We start from the raw sequence: 23,028 nt of genomic DNA, 5'->3' as shown, positions 1-23,028 counted from the left end.
TAGTCACCGCGCACCTGCCCTACGACTAACAAGGAGTCGACGTGTGCTTCCAGATGTTGTACGCCGAGCTTGACTGCCAGACGTAGCCCTGCTAATAGAGCCTTATACTCTGCCTCGTTATTTGTGCTTTTGAAATCAAGGCGGATTGCATAGGTTAGCTCTTGGCCATCGGGGCTGACGAGTCGCAGACCTGCGCCTGCACCTTATTCGTTGGACGCACTATCGGTAAAAAGCGCCCATGTTTCTGAAGAAGGTGGTGATGGTGCAGGGTTTTGTTCTTCCTCACATTCTTGGATGCGATTTGCCGGTACCTCGGCAACGAAATCTGCCAGGACCTGGCCCTTGATTGCGGGGCACGGCTTGTAGTTTAGTGTGAGTATGCCCAGCTCGATTGCCCATTTTGCTAACCTCCCAGAGATGTTCGGTTTGGATAGGATCGGGCCGATCCTATAGTTGGTTAACACCGTGATGACGTGGTTTGCGAAATAGCGTCGCAACCGTCTTGACGCGTGTACTAGTGCTAGTACCAACTTTTCCATTATTGAATATCTTGTCTCTGGGTCGTTGAGCATCTTGCTGATGTAGTAGATGGGTGTTTGAACTCCCTCCCGCTCCACTATTAGTACCGCACCTACCACATTGTCTGCGGCGGATAGGTATAATATAAGTGGTTCACCTTTGCGTGGTGCGGTTAGAGTTGTGAGTTGTATCAAACATTCTTTCATTTCCCGGAAAGCGTTTTCGGCCTCTGCGGTCCATTGGAATTGTTCTTTCTTTAGACAGTTCCGCAGGGTCTTGATGAAAGGATAAGACTTAGCTGCATGGTTGGCTAAGAATCTGTTTAGTGCGGCTAGCCTGCCGGCTAGTCATTGCATCTCTTTAATCGTTGAAGGCGATGGCATGTGCTCGATCGCTTGAACTTTTTCCGGGTTTACCTTGAATCCATCTTTCGTTACGATGAATCCAAGGAATTTGCCTTCTTCCATTCCAAACGAGCATTTCCCTGGATTGAGCTTCATATTGACGCTTCGCAGAATTTGGAATGTTCTTTCAATATCGGTGAGCATGGTATCCTCTTCCATGCTCATGACGACTAGGTCGTCCATGTAGATTTTGACACTTTTGCTGATTTGCCTGCGGAAAGTGTCGCTCATTAGTTTTTGATAGGTTGCGCCCGCGTTGCGCAACCCAAACGACATTTTTGTATAGCAGTAATTTCCGATAGGGGTGCGGAATGCCGTTTTGTCTTCATCCTCGATTGCCATCTGGACCTGGTGGTAGCCTTTGTAACAATCGAGGAAGCACTTCAATCGAAATGGTGCGAGGTTATCGACCTTTTCGTCGATTTCTGGAAGTGCGTAACAATCATTGGGACAGGCTTTGTTGAGGTCTTTATAATCGACGCACATGCGCCAGCCCCCGGACGGTTTCTCTACCATGACTGGGTTGGACAACCAAGCCTGCGGAGAGCAGCTCTTCCACCTGCTCATGCATCGCCTGGTTTTTTGCGGATCCAAGGTGGCGTTGGCCTTGGATTACCGGCTTGATACCTGGCAAGGTGTTCAAGAAATGTTGCGCGATTTCGCGTGGGACCCCAGTCATGTCTGCGGGTGCCCACGCGAAAATATCTTGGTTCCTGAAGAGAAGCTGCTTTAGGTGCGCTCTGGTGTTGGGGGACAAGGCGTGGCCCAATGTAACCTTTTGTTCTGGGTATCTTGCGTTGAGGACCCATTTTTCTGGTTGGTTGTTGGGGGTTGGCCTTGCTATCTTGGTCAGACTCAGTTCGTCCGACGTCATGACTTCCCTGCGTGCATAGATTATCACGACCCCTGTTTTGGTTGGGAAACCGACTGCAGAATGGGGTACGGACGTAATCATGTTGAAGTCGCCTTGGGATTCTCTCCCAAGGAGCACGTCATATTTGGAAGTATGAGGTAAAACCATGAAGCTTACCTCTTCTGTTCGTGTGTGCCTTCCGCTGGTGAGGCGCACAGGAAAAGTAATTTGGCCTAGGGGAAAGACAGTTTCCCCTGCGAACCCGGCCAGCGGATAATCCACTGCTTGCAACCGATCTTTGTCTTCCTGATCGAACTGGTTAAAGCACTGCTCGTAGATGATATCAGAAGTACAGCCCGAGTCGATGAATAGTCGCTCGGTGCAGTAGTGAGCCAGTTGGCCTATAATAACGATAGCGCGCCTGTCGCGCGGGCCGTCTCGAACTTTTGGAAAGACGACTTGCTCATCTTTCCGGTCATTGTCCGGTCTTCTCGCCGCCTTGCGCGGCCTTCCTTTGCCTCCGTTGATCATATGGGTTGAGGCCACATGCATGGTCCTCTTCCCTGAGTAGGTACCCTCACCGTGGGGGGTGATGCGCTTGGTGGGCTTTTGCCCACCTGGCAACAGTTGTTGCAGTTTCCCCTCCTTTAAAGCTCGCTCAATCTCCAGTCGGAGACTGATGCAGTTGTTTGTTGCGTGGCCCGAGTCCTTGTGATACTCACAATAGAGAGTGAGATCTTGATTTTTCTTGGACTTCATCGGTTGGGCCGGTCGCAGGAACTGTGCGTCCGTAAGAAGGACTTCGCGTGGCGACATAGTGATCTCGGTCCAGTTGCGGTCCCGAGATTATTTCTTTGACGCCCGGTTGTCCCGTTGGGCGTTAATTGTTGCACTTGCGTCGAACGGGTTGGTCCGCGAGAAATACGGTTTGGGGTCGCTGCTGCGATTCCCTGTGTCCCGGTTGCGTTTATTGTTACGCTTGGGCTCGTGGCGGGAGGTTTGACCTTCCGCTTGGGGCTGTGCCTTTGCGAGGTGCGGTTTAAGGTACCGCTGAGTCTGGGCATATGTCTTGACCGCAGCCATGACATCTTCCCATTTCTTTGGCAAGCCATCCTTGCCGGAGATGGTCATAACCATCTGCTCGTCTCTGACGGCTTTGATGAAGTGGTTACGTGCCATTTGGTCTGCCACGCCACCTATCTCCAGGCATTCTTTGTTGTATCGGACGACGAACGCTTCAAGAGATTCGTCGTCCCTGCGCCAGATATTCATAACGTCCATCGAATCACGTTCGTGACGTCGTTGCTGGCTGATATGAGCGAGAAACTTTGCATGTAAGTCCTCAAATGAGGCCAGTGATCCTACTGGCAAATAATCGAACCAAGCCCTAGCCAGACCCGTGAGGGTCTGGGGGAAAAATGACACCAGGTGGGTTCGTCCCACCTGCCGTTGCACCCTGCACCCATGAAAATGTTCATGTGATCGTCCGGGTCGGACAAACCGTTGTATTTCCCAATGCTAAATGGGAATTTTGTGGTGGTGACATGGGCGTGGGCGATTTCTGGGGCGAATTTGGAGTTTTCGGCCGCAGCTTTTGGCCTGTAGGGTCGGCTCTCGGGGCGCTTTGCAGCACGGAGGTATGTGTTTCGGGGATGAGTGGGAGGAACATAATGGCGTCCTCCCGGTCTGCTGCTGGTAGCATGGGACTCCCTGCGGTATGTATCGTCGTCTGGATTGGTACGACCATACCCTTCATTATGCAGCTGCGGGCCCAACCGGCTATGAATTCTGGAGCCATGCCGGGCTGTGGATTGCCGCCTATCCTCGCTGTAAGGGCCTAGGCGGCTATGTACTGGGCCCCTACTGTGGGACCCGTATGAGGAGTCATTCTCATCAACTGTGCGGACATCACAGTAAGATGATCCACGATTTTCACGCCTACTTCTGGAGGCTGGACGTGAGGGTGCCCTGCCGTCGTATTGTAAAACACAACCCGCAGGTGTATGTGGTGCCGGGGTAGGCCCCGCCTGTACTTGTGCTTCAGCGCAAGCTCGATTGTATGTTGCGGCCAGCAGGGCTGCCTGCTGGTCAAACCAGGCATGAGGTCCATGTCTGGAGGGATCACAGATGCGTACTGTGATAGGTCGTGTCCAAACGTAAGGGATGGACCCCTTTGTGTTGAAGTGCAAATGTGGCCAGGATTTAGGGCTGGGGGAGCGGTCCCCACATTCACTGGGTTTGCGGGGTTTGGGCTATCCCCAGCAGTGTTGTTTAGGCGATCTGACATGATCTTTTGAGAGGGAGAGGGATGGTTAAAAAGTGCTAAGAGTAGCGGTGGGCGCCAATGATGAAACAATGGTTAACCGGGCAGGGTTAACACACTGGTCTCGTCAAGAAGGGTTAATCCCTTCCTCTCGAGGATCGCTGGCTAGATCGTCCGCCGGTCGATCTCCTGCACAAGGAAACAAGCCGTGACTCGTAACAAGGAGGATGGGGTGGGGGGTGCTCCTTGTTACCACTCTCCTGCGTGAGAATCAGTAGTCTGCTTGGGAAGCAAAGTATGATAGTAGTAGTAGTGAGAGAGTTGTGAAGAGATACCTCAAACCTGGTTTGGGGTTGGTATTTATAGCTGAGGAGTGAAGGAGGAGGTGGATGGATAGACTGACGACGTGCTGCCCCTTTGCAGGTGTGTCAGGCCTGTCGGTTGTGGAGGTGAAGCCACGTCAGCCTGTCGCTTACGTAGACCTGAAGGCGGCTGTCATTGGTGCTACTTGCTCTGTGGTGTCAGTCCCACTTGCTGAGTGCACAGGATGCGGTGCGGGCCTCGCTGCTTGCGGTAACTCTAGATGTTCCCGCGTCTAATTCTTTGATCAAGAAATACGCGAGATGCGGTGCCAAGCCGCATCGTCGTCGTGGTGACTGTTGCTGTTATCCGCCTCGCTGTGAGTACTTCCGTTTTCATACACCTGATGCGGTGCCATACCGCATTACTATACCGTTCTCATATTCCAAGTAAGTCCTCCTCCATCATTGGGCAGATTGGATTCGACCACTGTGTTCGCGCGTTCCCGCACGGACACAGGTAAGTTGTTAGCTAGTGGGGGTTTTGATAAGGGTAATGGTCACTCGTAGTCGTGCTGATGCGAGATCTGGGACCATACCCCTTCAGCGTCCTATCTATGTATATTCGGTAGATGAGCTATTGCAGTTACGTACCTTCATCAGCGGCTCAGACTCAAGGAAAAGGATGGTATATGCAATTATCTTAATCACACATTGGGGAATATGGAAAATGCGCAACGAAGCCGTTTTCTCAAGCAAGCTAGTAGTCATATCAAGAATAATGGTAGATGTTAAGGCATCAAGTGTCTTATGGACAAAAAATGGAGCAAAATTGTCTTCCTTAGAATGGTCGGATTGGTATTCCTTTAATGTCATGTAATAATCCGATTGTTTCGCTTTGTAATCTTGTGTCTTAGCATCTTGCTAGTTGTTATTGTGTTTAATAAAATCAGTCGTTCAAAAAATGACGTGAAAACGAAGGAAACGTGGTTTATATTTTATTACAAGTTCATTTAATAAGTTCGGATAATAATTTAAAGGCAAATAAAACTAGAAGGAATTAGTTGTGTTAGTTTTTTATTTTCATTTTTGGGCTTTGATGACGATGCATTTGTCAGTTTTGATGCATTTCCCAATAGACATGCTTGTTGATGATTTTTAATTTTGCGTTTGTTTTTTCTTTAACTGATAACTTCATTAACCAAAAACAGCCAGCTTGAAACCGAGCAACCAACTCCAAAGAAACGACCGACCTACATAATTACAAATTTACACCAATCCTCCCACGATATACCTTTATCTTTAGATCTATTTTTGTACATAACATAACCCCCCGATCTAATCTCGCTAAAATCATCATTCACATTAAAGAATACTTACGTTTGTTATTTTATTATAATAGAGTAAACTGTCATTTTGATCATTGAGAGTTAGTTACTTTTCCATTTTAGTCTAAACGAATACTTGAATGTGAACAAATAGCTGACTTTTGCAAGTTTTGTGGCCAGCGATCACCCTTTAAGCTATACGCTTGATAACGAACTAAAGGGCTCGAAGCCATAGAAGCTCTACAAATAGCAGTTCTTATGAATTTATGGCACAAGCTGGATAAAGGTAAAATAAACAGTAAACAACAAAGACTCCCTGTATCGAACCCCCTTTTTATACGCCTTAGTATAAAGAGCTGGCTTAGTACATATCCATAAATATGTCTTTTTGACTGGGGGCATAGCTATCCCATAGTTTTCCTTTTCATAAGAGAAAGGATCCTATAGGTATGTATACGTAAGTTTCCCTATATCTATGTATTTACCTTTCATGTCTTAAATTTACAGATGAGTCGGGATCCTAATCTTACTATTACAATTATAGGATCAGCTCTTATTTGCAATCTTCCTTAAAGAAAGTCTAAGGTAGTTACAGGTCCATTTTCCTTTTTTTTATAATATGTGGGATCCCTACTCTGAGTAGGCTTCTTCGTGAATGTCATTCTAGGAGTCTTCATTTACTGCGGTATAAAGTTATATCAAGGTCAATAATTTATTTCTGGTCCACAAAGAAAAAAAATCAACTAAGGTTTATTTAAGTCCGGCACATCATGCCTTTTCCGTGTATAGCGGATAGGTAATTTAGCTACCTCCACAGCAACAAGTGCTTCAGCGGGAGCTGTCAACCTTTTAAATGTGGGTCCCTGGGGTTTCACTTTTATTGCCATTTTGGTTCAAAGTGAAATCAGCTAATATTTGTCTAATTATATTAATTTAATTAATAATGTGTTATAATAAAATTATATTAACTATTTTGTCCCTGAGAAAAAAGAAAAAAATAACATGATTTTATTAGACAAATATCAGCTGATTTCACTTTTGGACCAAAATGACAATAAAAGTAAAACCACAAGATCCTGGATTTAAAAGATTTGAATTTTGAACTAAAGTGCCAAAACTGACCAAAACTCAGGGACTAAATGACGGTTTACTCATTATAATATCTATAAAGTAACTTTCACAAAATATATTTGCAATCTTTTAGAATCTACCCAGGTGATTAATCTAACCTATAATCGCATCGTGTTTCTATTAAAATTATACAAACATATGTCAAAATCGTAATTCTGATCATGTTTGTTTTACAACAAACACATTATTGATCATATACTTTTTTAATGACAAAACTTACTTCTATCTTAGATCATACCAATTAACTAAATAACTTTTATTGTTGAGGTTTGTTATATTCGAAGAACAAAACCGTTATAAAATTTGAATTATTTTTTACATTTCATATTATTCTTATAGTATGAATACATATAACCATAATATAAACTATACATACATAATTAAAGAAAATATAACATTACTGATTTAAAGGATGTGTTTAAGAAGAAACAAAAGAAGAAATAATTTTGTTCTTGAATACAAAAGAATTGGTAAATATCATTTCAAATTATTACTTTCTTATTTTGAAAAGTGCTATCAAAATAGATGAATGCAATTAATTCACGATCTAATCTAAGAACATATATATTTTAAACATCTATACATATATATATGTTTAGGGGATAATTCAAATTAAAACCACTTTTATTGTGAAAACGCGAAAACTAACTAAAAAAACCTAAAAAACACACCAAAAAAAATTCAATTTTCTTTTATAAAAATCGTAGGTTTTTATATATATAAAAAAAATTTCAAAAAAAAATTGTAGTACACATGTGTAATAATACACATGTGTAGTATTACACATGTGCACTACAAATTTTTTTTTTTTTTTGAAATTTTTTTTATATACATAAACCTGCGAAAATTGGTATGCAAAAAAAAATGGTATGTTTTTTTGGCTTTTTTAATTAGTTTTCGAGTTTTCACAATAACTAGTGGTTTTCATTTGAACTCCCCCTATATGTTTAAAATATATATTGTATAAATTTTGGTTATTCCATCTTCTTTAGATAAGTTTTTATATTAAAGTAGGGATAAGTAGATAACTAATATTAATAATATAGGAGTGATATAACAATGAATATAAGATTAATGGAGAGTTCAGATGAGAATAATTTTTTTGTAAGAATAAAAAAAGAAAATTTTAACCAATACGAATGCTTAATTTTATTTCATATAATTTTTGTATTTAATGTTTTTTTCGGTAAAGGGTTTTACCCTGGTGATTTTATTAATAACTCAAAAAACAAGTGGAGTAGAGAGTCTACACCAGTTCTCTTACATGATAAACCACATAAGAGTTGACCCGACTACACAAGAAATAATCAAAACAACCTATCATCTAGGAATATTAGTGTAAGGGTATATTGATAAACTTAGATGGATCATTAATTGGTAGTCTTCCTTTTTAATAATTAACTAAATTAAATTTGTAACTTATTTCAAGAAAACATATTTTTTCAATATATATATATATATACATATAATTTAAAGTGCAGCATAAATTACGAGGTGTGTAGGATGAATTACGAGCTGTGTATGATAAATTTCAATACGTGTAGGATAAATTTTGAGAGTAGATAAGATTTTGCCACATGTCATTTTTTTGGAATCCTTTATTAGAAATAGATTTAAAATAATATATATATATAAGTTGTTAAGGCTTACTGGTATGAGGGACGTTCTCGGCACGGTGAGGCCTGACACCACCGCCGTCTCCCGGTTCGTCCCGTCACCAACGTCACCCCATTGCCTCTTGTGATGTTCCTCTTTCCATACAAACATACATACATACATACATACATACGTACATACATACATACGTAGATACATACATACGTACCTACATACGTACGTAGATACATACGTACGTACCTACATACGTACGTAGATACATACGTACGTAGATACATACGTACGTACATACATACGTACGTACATACATACGTACGTACGTACATACATACATACATACATACATACATACATACATACATACATACATACATACATACATACATACATACATACATACATACATACATACATACATACATACATACATACATACATACATACATACATACATACATACATACATACATACATACATACATACATACATACATACATACATACATACATACATACATACATACATACATACATACATACATACATACATACATACATACATACATACATACATACATACATACATACATACATACATACATACATACATACATACATACATACATACATACATACATACATACATACATACATACATACATACATACATACATACATACATACATACATACATACATACATACATACATACATACATACATACATACATACATACATACATACATACATACATACATACATACATACATACATACATACATACATACATACATACATACATACATACATACATACATGCATGCATACATACATGCATACATCTTGTATATATAAAGAGGGTCATCACCCACACCCTAGGCGCATCTTTTGGAGCTCATCACCCACATACATCTTGTATATATAAAGAGGGTCATCACCCATACATACATCAAATGATGTGGCTGTTTGACGGATCATCCTCAAGTGACTACTCTCCTCCACACCCTATAGTCTAGGAGTGCACTCTTAACGATTTTGAGTGATTGATGAAATGCAGGACATAACTAATAGAACTCTGGTTACACGTGCACACCCTATTGAATGGTTATATATGGTTTTGTATTAGGGTGTCCGGAGTAGGCGGCAAACCCACTCGGCAAAGCGGTTTACCACGCGGTAACACCGCCGCCGGTGTGTTTTGCTGATCGGTAAACTTGGAGAGGCGGTGAACCTTCACCGAATCGGGAGAGGGAGGGAAGGAGAGAGAGAGGGGGGGGTGTGGTGGAGTCCATGCCTTCTCAACCAATCACACATTATTCCTTTTTTTAAATAGTTTACCAATTCATGGAGTGTCTAACCATTGTCAACACTTTTCAGCATAGTTTAAACTCTTAGGTAGTGTTTGGTATGCAGGAATAAGAGGTGGAATGGAATGAGTGATTACGATGGAATGAAGAAAAGAGTGTTTGGTTGGTCAATGGAATGGAATCACCCATTCCAAAAGGCATTCCATTCCCTCAAAATCATTCCTTCCACACCCCATGTTTTTTTTCCATTTCATCCTCTCTTGCACCATTCAACAACAACACCACAACCCACGACCTTCGCCACAACCCACCACCACCCACCACTGACGCCATCGCCGCCACCCGCCTCACCCCGACAGGCACCGCCACCGCCGCCACCCACTCGCCACCGTTATCACCCACAACTGTGACCAACCGCTAACGCCACTCGCCGCCGCCGCCCACGACCATCGTCGACGCCGCCGCCCACGACCATCGTCGACGCCGCCGCCCACGACCATCGTCGACGCCGCCGCCCACGACCATCGTCGACGCCACCGCCACCACCAACTGCCACTGCCGCCACTGCCGCCACCAACCGCCACCTTTGTTGCCACCCACCACCATCGTCGACACCGCCGCACCGCCACTCGCCACCACCACCACCACCCATCGTCGCCGCCGACGCCCACCACCGTCACCTATAACCACCCACAATCACTACCACTGACCACCACCACCACTCACCGCTAATTTTATTACTCCGTTTTTCTTGCCTACCGAACAATACGCAATAATAATTCATTCCATTCACATGGTAACCAAACAAGACATGGAATGGTAATGATCCATTGCATTCCCTCGTCCATTCCATTCCCTCGTCCATTCCATTCCTTCGTCCATTCCATTACCCCATACCAAACAGACCCTTAAGGTTGAGTGACATAACACACTCTCATTAATTGATTTTAAAGTTTACGACTCTCAAGTGTTTAACCACTCCTTATACCCTTAGTTAGACAGTAGCATGTGACTTTTAACTACACAATCATGTCACATTATTAATATATTAAAGAACAAAAGTGGTCAACCATTAAGAAGTTGCCACGTTTCAACTTTTTTTTATTGTTTTTTATTTATGCTAAATAATTTTTCTTCAGTAACTCGCGTTTTTATTTTGGGAAATTCGGTAATGCTACTCGGTATCATTTGCTCATCCCTGATCATCACAGGTACCATACGAACAACAACGGTATCGTATAATTTTTTTTGTTGATTTTCTTCAACTTTTAATGATTTCTTTTTTTAGTTTCAGGGGTAGGGATGAGCTCGGTGCCAACCGATACCGAATCGGTACTGGTACCGAAAATACCGGCTATGGTACCGGTATATGAAGTTAAAAGGCAGTAGCGAACCGGTACCAGGAACGCCAAAAGTCGGTACCAAATTAGTAGGGGTGTTCAAAAAACCCGTGGCTCGCAGCTCGCTCGAAACTCACTCGTAAAAAGCTCGAAGAAAGCTTCCCTCGAAATTGGCTCGGTTGTTAACGAGCCAGCTCGGCTCGGCTCGGTTTGTAAACGAGCTAAGCTCGAGCTTGGTCTGGCTCGGCTCGTGAGCTCGTAAGCTGGCTCGATAAGGTTTACATCCTTAATTTTTTTGTCCCACACCGCTTAGAAAACAAAAACTAAGGAATTATTTCCCCTATAAAAGAAGGTAAAGACAATGTACAAAGTGAATTAACTATTTATACTTGCGTATTTAGCCATATGGTTAAATTAAATGGCAATTATGACCCTTAGTCTATGAAGATTTTCGTTTTTAAGTAGTAAATTTTGTGGTTTTTTGTTAGTTCGAGCCGAGCCGAACTAGCTCGAATTCTAATCGAGTTGAGCTCGAGCCTCAAATCTTAGCTCAATTTGAAATTCGAGCACGAGCCGAGCCAGCTCGAATCGAGTTCGAGCCGAGCTCGAGCTAGGTCTAGCTCGGCTCGACTCGGCTCGTTTACAACCCTACAAATTAGTACTTAAAAGATTTTTTCGGTCAGAAAATTATGTACCGGTACCCAATACCATTTGCTCATCTCTGACCACTGGTTTCATACGAACAACATCATTACCATACAACTTTTTGGTTGATTTTCTTTCATCTATTTTTTAGTTTTTTTTCTACATTTTCTTTTTATTCTTGTCAGTGGTTCCGTGCGCAACACACTCGTAGTGATTTCAAAACACATGCAAACACAGACTAAATAACAAAATAAGTTCGTCGTAACGCGGCGACAGTAATAAACCTAGTTCTATTTAAACAAAATTATATTATGTTTTGTAGAACATGTGTAGAACACGACTAAGTCTTTATCCAAGCCATGTGATATTGCGATAGTTTATAAAAATAGGTTGAAATAGAAATATAGATAGATAGAATAAATGAGAAGTGGGTTTAATTTGTCTCAGGTCTTTCAAAATGTTATTTGTTTACCAAAAGGGGAATTACAAAAATAGTCATTCAACAAAACCACTTTCAGATTTGTCTACTTCATGTGTCTTTGAAGCGACGCATCATGGATCCAAATGCACGGATGTGTCTTTTTCATGATCCAAATGCATGTGAAGGGTCTGAGAATTTAAGAGTCTGAGATGGAGATGGATGCATCTTTTCCTTGAAGATGAAGATGGGATGTGTCCGAGATGAAGATGGGATGTGTGTGAGATGAAGATGGGATGCCTCTGGAACGTGAAGTGTCTGGAAATCTCCATCACCGGATCTGATACCTCCAGATTGCATATTGCGGCAGTGTAGGTGTGGTAAGGTGATCAGAGGTGGAACGATGGTGATGTGGGTTGTGGGTTGCGGATTGCGGCGGTGTAGGTGTGGTTAGGTGATCGGAGAAAGTCGCGGTGTGGATTGTGGCAAAATGGGTGGTTGTGATTAGGTCGAGGAGGAGGCAGGGGAGGAGCTTAGAGGAGGCCGGACCGGGCCTCGGCCAGTGCGGTTTTTTCGCCCAGTAGCGTTAAATTTCAGGTTTTCGAGAATTTTTTTAAATGTGTATTGGTTCGGCACAGGCTGATTTTATCTCCAAAAAAACATCGGCCCATGCTGAGTTTTAGGTCAAGATCCGCCACTCGGAGGAGGAAGACGGTGGCGGTGGCGGTGGCGGCTATCCATGCAGGTGGAGAATTGTTGCAAACAAAGAAAGACGAAGGAGACAGACGGAGACAACTTTCTAACACATCCCATTTTTTTCTAAAGTAAATGTTAACTAGTGGCCATATGTCCATTTTTTATTGGGTGCTTGAGATGGATGAATCTCGTCCATTTGGATTCGTGATGCCTCGCTCCAAGAACGCATGAAATAGCCAAATCTAAAAGTGATTTTGGTGAATGACCATTTTTTTTTAATTTTCCCATAAAAAGGGTTAATGGAGTTTTACAACATTATTCTCCCATGTTTTCATTTCGTTTGCTTTTTCATTATTATTAATTGTTAAGACTTTGTAAAGCACGGAATGATGTGATGCAAGACCAATTAAAAAAAATTGCCACCTCACTGAAAATAGAAACCCAAGATCACCAAAACTGAAAGAAGAAAAAAGACAAACACCAAAACTGAAAGAAGGTTTGGTTGTAGTACGATTTTTGAAAAAGAAAAAAAATGATATCTTTAAGAGTAGAATCAAGTAAAATATGTGGATAATTATATGAATATATGTTACAGTGGCTGGATAGAAATATAGAGACAAACATACAGAAAACCAACACTTTTAGGATCGATACAAGCCAGATGATTGTTCTGGAATTTAGAGAGTATATTACAAGAAAACTGAAAACCCATGCAAACATACAAATTAACCTGCTTGTATGTTGGTACTTTATTTAATTTATTTGTGAAGGAAAAGATAGATGTTTTGCAGTTAATAGAGTTTAGGCTCCATTAATTCTTCCACTTATGCTTTGTGGGTACAAGGCATAGGGGAACTTTCTTTCCAAGAACGATAGTACCAAAGTCTTCCATGTTCATGTCTTCACACTTGGTTCCGCTAGCCGGTTCCCAATCAAACCAGTAAAGAAGGTTTGCAATCACAAACTCTACGTTTGTCGGAGCTGAGTTCATGGCTAGGCAAGACCTTCGCCCCCCTCCAAACGGGAGCATCTCAAACCCATCCGGTCCAAAATCACCACCAACATTTTCAAACCTCTCTGGATAGAACTTGGCCGCGTTCTCCCCCCACGTGCTTGGGTCTCTTGCTATCCCCCAAGCGTTGATTATAACCGGCGTATTAGGTAATATGTCATAGCCATCAATTTGAGTATGGCTTAAGCTTTCATGTGGAATCAACAATGGGGCAGGTGTGTGCAACCTTAGTGTCTCTTTCACCACCATTTTCAAGTATGTCATTTTTGTTGTATTCATTTCTTCTACCTTTTGTATTCTTCCTGTGTAATTTCGGATTTCACTTTGTAATTTTTTCATCACTCTAGGATTTTTTATGATCTCGGACATTGCCCATAACATCACCAAAGCTGTTGTATCAATCCCCGCGATAAATATGTTCTGAAATTACATTAATGATTAGTCCAAATGTTATACTTAGTATATCTCTATTTATAAATAAAAAAACATGAATTTTAGTATTTTACCATCACCAGAGCTTTTAAATCTGCATGATTCAGCCGAAATCCAGAAGCATTTTCTTTGGAAGACATCTCAAGTAAAGTATGGACGAAATCTTTGTCCTCCTCACTTATTTCTTCAACGTTTTCTTTGAGATGGTCATCGATGATCGCGTCGATGTATGCATCAAGATTTCTAAAGCGTTCATTCAGCGTACGATTCCATCCACTAAGTCGGTCGATAAAAAAACCTAAAAGTGGAAAAGAATCACTAACGGATCCATTGAGTAAATCAATTGTTTCATCAAGCATCACATCCCAAGACGGACCCTTAAGCGGTTGTTCTCTATAGTTGTTACCAAACGCCACCTTGCACATCATCTGCTTAACTATATCCAAAAACATATCGTTCATGTTTACCGCTGTGTTTGGTGATAGAGAATGAATAACGTTCTCAATCTCTGTCACCAACACGCGATGAAGCACTTTAGCTCTCTTGGGACCCATGAGCTCCGACACCAACAGCTTGCGCATCTCCTTCCAGTGAGCATCGTGGGGCGAGAAGACAACGTCCACAAAGTTGTAAGATAGTTGTTTAGTGGCCTGGAAAGGTTGACGATTACAAAAAATATGATCTTGAGTTTTCAGGACTTGTTTGGCCATGGGTGGGGAAGAGATGACAAGCATTTGTTTTGAACCAATTTGGATTTGCATAAGGGGACCATATTGTTTGGAAAGTTGCCAAAGGGCCTCGTGACGAGGCTTACCGAGTAGTTGGTGCAAGTTTCCGATAATCGGAAGCTTTGGAGGGCTTGGGGGAAGGTTATAAGCCTTGGATGGCCTATTTAATCTTTGACTAGTGTAAGTGAATACAAATGTGCAAAAGATGGAGAAGACAAGTGCTGCTATAAAAGACCATTCTGTGATGATGTCCATGTTGTATATTGGTTTGGTTTGGCTGTTGGTGATGCATATTTCAAGTTCATCCTATGTCTATTTATAATGGAGGCAATAGACTTGCATGAAGTAGTAGTGATTCTATAATGTAAGGTAAGGATAATTATTAAAATATAATGTCTTAGATATGGAATCTAATCATGTACGAAAAATATATTATTTATTTAGAATAGTTTGGCATTTTTAACATGTTATATAATCTTTTTTAATTTCTGTTTTCTAATTTCTAAATTCAAAAACATTATGCTGGTAAAACTTAAACACTAACAGGTATGCTTGAAATAACTAGTTTGGGTTGGGGGAAAAACAAGATGACCGATTACAAGAATAGATTCGTCATAATTATTCCTATTTTTCTTTTTTAAATTCAAGAATAGCCTTTAATATGTACTAGGGATATTCTTCCTATGCATGATGAGGCAGGGAGTTGGTATCGATTTGATTTATTAGTGGTACAGGCACTTGGTATACTAATAACAAAAAAGAAGGCTTAAAAGAATGTCGACACGTGTTTTACATCGACGGAAAGTAAGAATACCGGTATCTGTTTTAATAATACAAAAAATTGGTATCGGTCAGTTCGTCACGGAACCACTACAACTTACAATACCAAAAATATAGCCAACTTTAAATACGACTCTATTTTCAACAAAAACTTATAACGGAGCGTCGAGAAGAAAAAACTCGTTTACTCTTTTTTTTCATAAAGTAATTACATTTTTTGTCTTTTATGTTTATACCGATTTCGTTTGTTGTCTTTTACCTTAAAAGATGTTAGAAAACATACTTTATTTTAAAAAAAGTTTGTGCAGTACGTCCATACTCTAAACCATGTCTACTTTCAACGTTAAATTTGTTCATGCCCCCCCCCCCCACCATGTGAGGGAAAAAACGTCGTTTTACCTTTCCGCCGATCATCTCCTCCATCGCCGGTGAATGCATTTTTCCGGCGACCCCATCATCACGTTTTTCTTTCTGACAAACACGTTTTCCCGATGATCTCTCACTCTCGATAAAAAGTTAACAAAATGCAAGTAATTTGAGGAAAGTCAAATTAAATAAAAACTAAATGGGTTAAACACGTGTATTTTTAAAGTATAAAAGAGTAAAACTGGAGTTAATATTATTATTGTGTTATATATTAGTATTGCTCAAAACCCGTAGTTTTATAATATATGAAATTCATGTGCAAACAATATTTTCGGGAACGAACCGACCGGAGATGTTCGAGAATACTCTATGCCATATCACATTCATCGACGATTTATGTGAATCATATTCAATATTTTTGGTGTACAATTACAGACTGGACCACTGGTTATTACAGCAACGGTGGATATATGAAACATCTCAATCTCAGTGAATATGTGTTGCATTCAGGGCCGACTCAACAATTTTACAGGCCTAAAGCTAACTTGTAAAATGTAGCCCTTTTCAAATTGCATTTACAATAAACTCTACAAAGAAAATGATTTCATAAACCAAAATTTTAGTCATTAATATTGATTATTTTCTTCTCCTTACATGTATAAAGTGTATACTACAATGATAAGCTCTGTGTTTGCAACTACCTAAAAAAACCGTGTAGTTACTTGGCAGTTGATTAAAATAATACTTACAAAATCTAAGGAACAGATTGATTGTCTAAGAAAAGAATGAAATTACCAAACGTACCTCATGCAACTCAAACCTCTTGGCAAAGCTATTCTCCATAAAGGAATATATCAAGCGAACAAAAACTAACGTGTACAAGAATTCAAATTTACCTAAGAAGTTGTTGCAGGTTTACAGTTGTCAAACACCAAAACAAACCTTTATTACATCACAAAATTAATATTAAAAAGATGAAAAAAAAAGAACATTGTCAATAAAAAACACACATATGTTTTACCTGCAAATTTTTAGGATTTAACTTTGGGTTTTCCTTGAACAACAACAACATATGCTGCAATAACTACTTACCCGCATCAGTTTTATAAAGCAATTTTTTTGCAATAAATGTATCACATAAACTAGAATAAATACGGATCTAGATTATCACGAGAACTGAAAGTTCGCTCATTATGATTCATGGTTATCCACATATATTTAAATCTGATAATTATTGTTGTTGTTACTCCGACTCCCAAGCCCAATCAACATTAACATCTAAATATATATAAAAAATTAAAACTAGAGGCCCTTAGAAAGTGAAGGCCTAAAGCCCTAGCTTCACTTTACTCCCTCTAAGACCGGCCCTGGTTGCATTATAGTTTGGTGACGCAGATGGTAGTCATACAATATATCTTTCAATTTAAGAGTTGGAGCGTTTATGAAAATGAGATACAGAGGTAATATGGAAGATTCCCATATGCATAAGAGTAGTGTTTTGGGGCAATGGAGATACTTTATGCATATTCTTATCATGAGTTTATGAGCAAGGAAAGCAGGGCCGGCCCTCAGATTTCATGTACCCTGTTCGAGTTCGAAAAAACCTGCTCTTGGGCCTTAACGAAATTGGGTATTCGGCTCACTAAAGGTCTAAACCTAATGCGAATGAGCTAATAACTAATCTAAACCATAAGAATAGTTTTGTAAGTAGGGCTATGTTGGTGTTTGTATCAGTAGTCCTCCCCGCCCACCCCCAGGGCCGTCCATGAAGGAAAGGTAGGACAGATGGTTTGAATGTGTCTATACAATCAACTATGGTCGGTCGGATTGGGGGCCGTAGGCTTAGGAGGTTTGGTTCAGGGTATCAGAACCATTTTGAGTGTGGCTGGTCGACCGAACCAGGAACGAGGATCAAACCGGAGAACTGGGGGTTCGACCAATGAACCGGTAAGGAGACTGGTTCTTAAATCTGGTCCAACTGTTCTTACCAGTGGACCGGAAAGGAGACTGGTTCGACAATTGACCTGATCATGAAAACATTGTATGCAAGTCTTACCAACATATGCGATGAGGTATCCCAAACCGTTTCTTATTTATTTGAAAAACTTTTCTTAAAAAGATCATTATTCATTTTTCTTAATTGTTAAAAAACTATAATATTGTTTTAAGAGTTAACTGCCTGGATGGTCCCTGGTTTCACGATTAGTCCCCATCTTTTGGAAATAACATGTGTGCTCCCTGTGGTTTGCTCGGTTGTTACTCGAATAATCCCCTGACTAGATGGTGGTTAATTTTTTTCAGTTAAGTTGATGTGAAATGACTATATTACCCTTCTCACCCACCCACTCTCTTCTCCATCCATTTTCTTCTCCACCTCCGATCAAAAATCCAAAGATTCTCGATTGATCAAGCGGACGTTGTTATTGAGGTTCTCCATCATCTTCATCATCATAATCAACAATACCCTACCCCTTCGCCAACCTGTTCAGTGTTCTTTCTTACTAAAATTCTAAGAACGCCCTTTTAAATATCATTCAAATTCAATAAATCTAAAAACCCGTCATATCTTTGAAGCTCACCTTGACTCTAGGTATGTGTGCCTGTGTGTATTGTGAAATGTTTCACGGAGAAATTGCAAATTAAAAAAGTTCAATCATAGCTGTTCATCATCTCTTAATCTGATGATTCAATCAATGTTTATATTTAAATCAAAATCTGAATCAGGCTCGTAAATTAGAGTAGAAAACCACTTCATGCAACACCCTCCGTGAAGCTCAGTCAATGGCGCAACAGATTCTCGATTCATCCACAACAAATCTGAACAGAATAACCGCCGTTAAGAACGGCATCGAGCATCTTAACAACTCGGGGTACCGAATCAAATCAACGGTGGACGCATTGGGGGTTCTGGTGGGGTTGAAGGCGGATGTGACGGTGCGGGTGGTGGGTGTGATTATGTGACGGTACAGGAGGCGGTGGATGTGGTGCCAGATCGGGGGTACGGGCTTTGGATTTTTGATCGGAGGTTGAAGAAAATGGATGGACAAGAGAGTGGGTGGGTGGGGAGGGAGGGTAATATAGTAATTTCTTATCAACTTAACTAGAAAAAATAACCACCATCTAATCAGGGGACTATCCGAGTAACAACCAAGCAAACCACATGGAGCATACATGTTATTTCCAAAAAATAAGGACAAAACGTAAACATGAAACCACATAGACTATCCGGACAATTAACTCTTGTTTTAATTAATATTACTTTATTTCAGTTTTCCTTTTTCACTTTATTTTTATTATTGATCTAAATTTTATTCCAAATCTTCCTCATATAGTTGTACTTTATGTTGCCTCATTTCCACTCAAGTTACAATTACACAAAACATAACTACCTCTATTGGCACATGTATTTAAGTTTCATCTATGATGTGTTCGAGTGAGTTTTCTCCTCTAAGTCTCAAATTCGAGTCTGGGTGATAGGGGTTTCTAATTGAGAGGTTTAAATTACGGATCTATTGTGCGAGGGGGCTCTCTAGCGCAAACCCGGTTAAGACAACATATGCTAGACCTCCTGACATTCATGAATAACTCACACCTTTCAAAAAAAAAAAAAAATCTATGTAGGTAGGGGTGTGCAACTGTATGTAATTCGGTTCCACTGCTTTTAACGGATTATAACCCATAACTGCGATTTTAGATACATTCAAACCAAAATCGACCAATTGAAAACTTTGTACCAATAAAAAATACAGCGGATTAGAAAATAATACGCACTTCATTAAAAACATGTCTTATTTCACGTACAGTAGCTTTTATTCTTTAGTTCTTCATGATGAGTCATTAATCTTATACAATAAAAAATGAATTAAAATAAATGCTAAGATTGCAGTCGATCACAAAGCTACAAAATATAAACATTAAACAAAATATAAACAATAAATTAAGGTGTAAAGTGGTTGTAATTGTTGGAAATTGAGTAACAAAATTGAACAGAAACTTGAACTTAATTGGTGAATCCCTTTCTCTGCTTTTAACTACCTATGTATACATAGAAGCAAATTATGGAGTGGGGGCTTGAGAAGGGGGCGTTGTGTGACATATGGACGCCACATCAGCATGCGTCAGAATAGTGGCGTGGTTAAAAAACGGGAGGAGTGAAATGGGGCATCAAAGGGTGACGTTATTCCCTACGAGTTTTTATCTTTCGAAGACAATCTACTATATCTTCGACTAAAACATTGACAAGAAGGTCTTTATCGATATAACAAACGCTCAAAGCGTTCTTATAATCATTCATCATTCATCTGAGTACGCAACAAGCTTCATTGATAAAAACATCTCTCAATATTTATTATGTTCCTTTGTTTCCACAATGTACACTTGACTATCATATCTAAAGAGTTTAAACTAAACTAGTTCTGCGTTTTCATATTTCTTGTTAACTAAAAGTTTCAAAACCTATATAAAACCCCAATAACATACATGGTTTTATAAAATTCAAAGTTATAGTAGCCCCAAGCCCCAAATAACATATTTTGGATTTCTGTTAGGCTTTTTGGAATAAAAAGCCTAATACCCATATCTTCACGTAAACCCACAAGCAAGAAGGGGGAAAAAGGACACAACTCGCTTCACAGACTCGCTGGTGATCAAGCTAAAAAAAGATAAAATAGGGAGCTGAGACTATAAACCGTGACAATTTCGAATTAGAATCAAAGGTTTCCCACTACAATAACATTAAAAGTGTTACGCAAAAGTTCAATTAGATATTTTGTAGTTAAATTGTAAAATCAATTGGGTTCCCATCCCATGACCTCGACAGTTGACCTCTCTAAGGTGGGTTTACCGTGGATATAGATGATTAATAGCAGTAAAGGTTCTAAAAAGATACGTGAGAATGCATTCCTAAATGCATCCCGATTTGTTGCAGGAATGATCAGGACCTAGGAATTTTTTCACTGAGGCGTGGAATATTTTTAAAGATTTAGACCCCTAGCTATATAATAAAAAAATCGGTTCATAGCGGGTCGGATCGGGTCATGTAAAACAAAAGACCATCAAACTAAAATTTATATAATCATAACATTATATAATCGGGTCGGGTCGGGTCGGAAGATGATTCAACCTCTTTCCTCTTGAGAAATCACGCCTTACCTTCCCTACTCATGGTTCCTAACTTCCTATCAAATATAAACAATAAAACCATTTTAAACAACACTAAACACTTAGGTAGCGTTCATTTCATGGAATGGAATGGAATGGAATTAGGAAGTTTTTCTTTGTAAAATTATCTTGGTTGGGGGAGGGAGGAATTTAAATCCTTCACTCTAATGAAATTTGTGACTATTTCAACATTCCTTAGAAATCCTTCACTCTAATGAAGGAATGGAATGGAATGTTGAAATAGTCACAAATTTTATTGATTAAAGAAATTCATTGGATTTCAAATTCCTCCCTCCCCAAACCAAGATCAATTTTACAAAGAAAAGCTTTCCAATTCCATTCCATTCCATTCCATGAAACGAACGCTACCTTACAGTTTTAAACAATCATCAACCATACTTCATAATTTTCAATTTTAATTTTCAAGCCCTAGTTTTAATTGTTGATTACTTATAACTTAATATTTAAACAAACAAACCTTACACTAAAATAACAAAATCACCTAACTAAAGTCTCTCAACAAAAAACATCAAAACACATAAAATTTCAAACCATTTTAACCTCTTTATTTCCCCTAAAAATCCACATAAATCAACAAAAAACAACATAAATAAACAAAGCATACCCATATGGTTTCGGATTCCGGAGATTGCAGGTGGTTTAATGGTTGGAATTCCGGTTTCGGCGAAAAAGGGATGTCGTCGATGCTGCTGTTTGCGTCGCTGGAGGACTAGAGTGAGAGCGGGAGCTGAGAATTGGAAAGGCAGTTAGGTTGGGTTATTTTATTTACTTCAAATTTGATTGGGTTTGAGTTTGGGTTTGGGTTTGGGTTTGGGTTTGGGTTTAGGCTTGGGTTAATTATAATGGATTCTTTATTAGGCTAAATTGTTAAATGAAAGTAATTGTGTTAAATGGTTAAGTGAAAGTGGTTAAAAATGATTATATAAAGTAGGTTATATTTTAATAGAAATCTGTGTTTACAACTATATTTTTATAAATTCGTAAGATTTTTTTCGAAGGGGACGGTTAAAATTTTCCAAATAGTGCGGTTAAAAATTTGCAAATGGTAGTTAACTCCAACTTTTCCTGCCATGTTCTCCACCTTTTTTAATCAGTTACCAACAGTTATATCCCAAACATAAGAACTTCCCACGTTCATCCACATAAAGCACCCATAACCTCCTTCTCCGTATCATCTGTCAAGACACGGTTGCACCATACCGATGTCTCCACAATTCGTACTCTACAACCATTACCAAGCCCAACAAACTTCAAGGAGTTTTGACTCTTTTTTTTGTGTTGTGGAGCACATCATCAAAAATGGTGGTCTCCGTGGATGCATTCTGAACAAATTCAAGGAGTGAGTCCTTTTTTTCAGTTTCAATCAAATCCTGTGACTTTTTTTTGTGTTGATTTGGTTTTACTGTTTTTGGAATGAGCGAAATTTTGTTTGGATCTGTAATTGTGAAATCATGTCTTATTTCATATGCTGGGGACCAACAACTAGGAGCTTAGTCCGAATGTAGTGGGGCGGCATAATTGGGCGGTATGCCCTCATAGCGCCGGTACACCGCCACAAGGGGCGCCATCAATCGAATTTTTGGGGGTGGCGCGATAATTTTCGCGGCGCCATGCATTTGGTTTGTGTTCTCTCCACTCTCACAGAGATATATACATACATATATATGTATAATTTAAGGGTTTATTAAATAATTGGGTAATGATGAGGT

The 23,028-nt window shown here is 39.9% G+C and overlaps 1 protein-coding gene across 1 annotated transcript; it reads right to left on the bottom strand.

Annotated features, from left to right (window-relative positions):
* Positions 1–13,409: 13,409 nt before the first annotated feature.
* On the bottom strand, positions 13,410–15,259 carry LOC110904405 (parthenolide synthase). Its single transcript, XM_022150262.2, has 2 exons — positions 14,339–15,259; positions 13,410–14,252 (listed from the first exon to the last, which is right to left on the bottom strand). Exons 1-2 carry the CDS (start codon positions 15,245–15,247, stop codon positions 13,632–13,634), a joined length of 1,530 nt encoding a protein of 509 aa, XP_022005954.1. The 5' UTR covers positions 15,248–15,259; the 3' UTR covers positions 13,410–13,631.
* Positions 15,260–23,028: the final 7,769 nt, after the last annotated feature.

The sequence above is a fragment of the Helianthus annuus genome, chromosome 14 (assembly GCF_002127325.2).
Source record: "Helianthus annuus cultivar XRQ/B chromosome 14, HanXRQr2.0-SUNRISE, whole genome shotgun sequence".
Taxonomy (NCBI): Eukaryota; Viridiplantae; Streptophyta; class Magnoliopsida; order Asterales; family Asteraceae; genus Helianthus; species Helianthus annuus.
The sequence above is the reverse complement of the archived record's forward strand: the minus strand, read 5'-3'. Positions and strand labels throughout refer to the sequence as shown.

Excerpts from the sequence above, each read along its gene's own strand:
- LOC110904405 (XM_022150262.2), bottom strand. The coding sequence starts at position 15,247 with ATGGACATCATCACAGAATGGTCTTTTATAGCAGCACTTGTCTTCTCC. Across the intron at positions 14,253-14,338 it reads ATTTAAAAGCTCTGGTGATG|AACATATTTATCGCGGGGAT; the intron begins GTAAAATACTAA and ends ATGTAATTTCAG.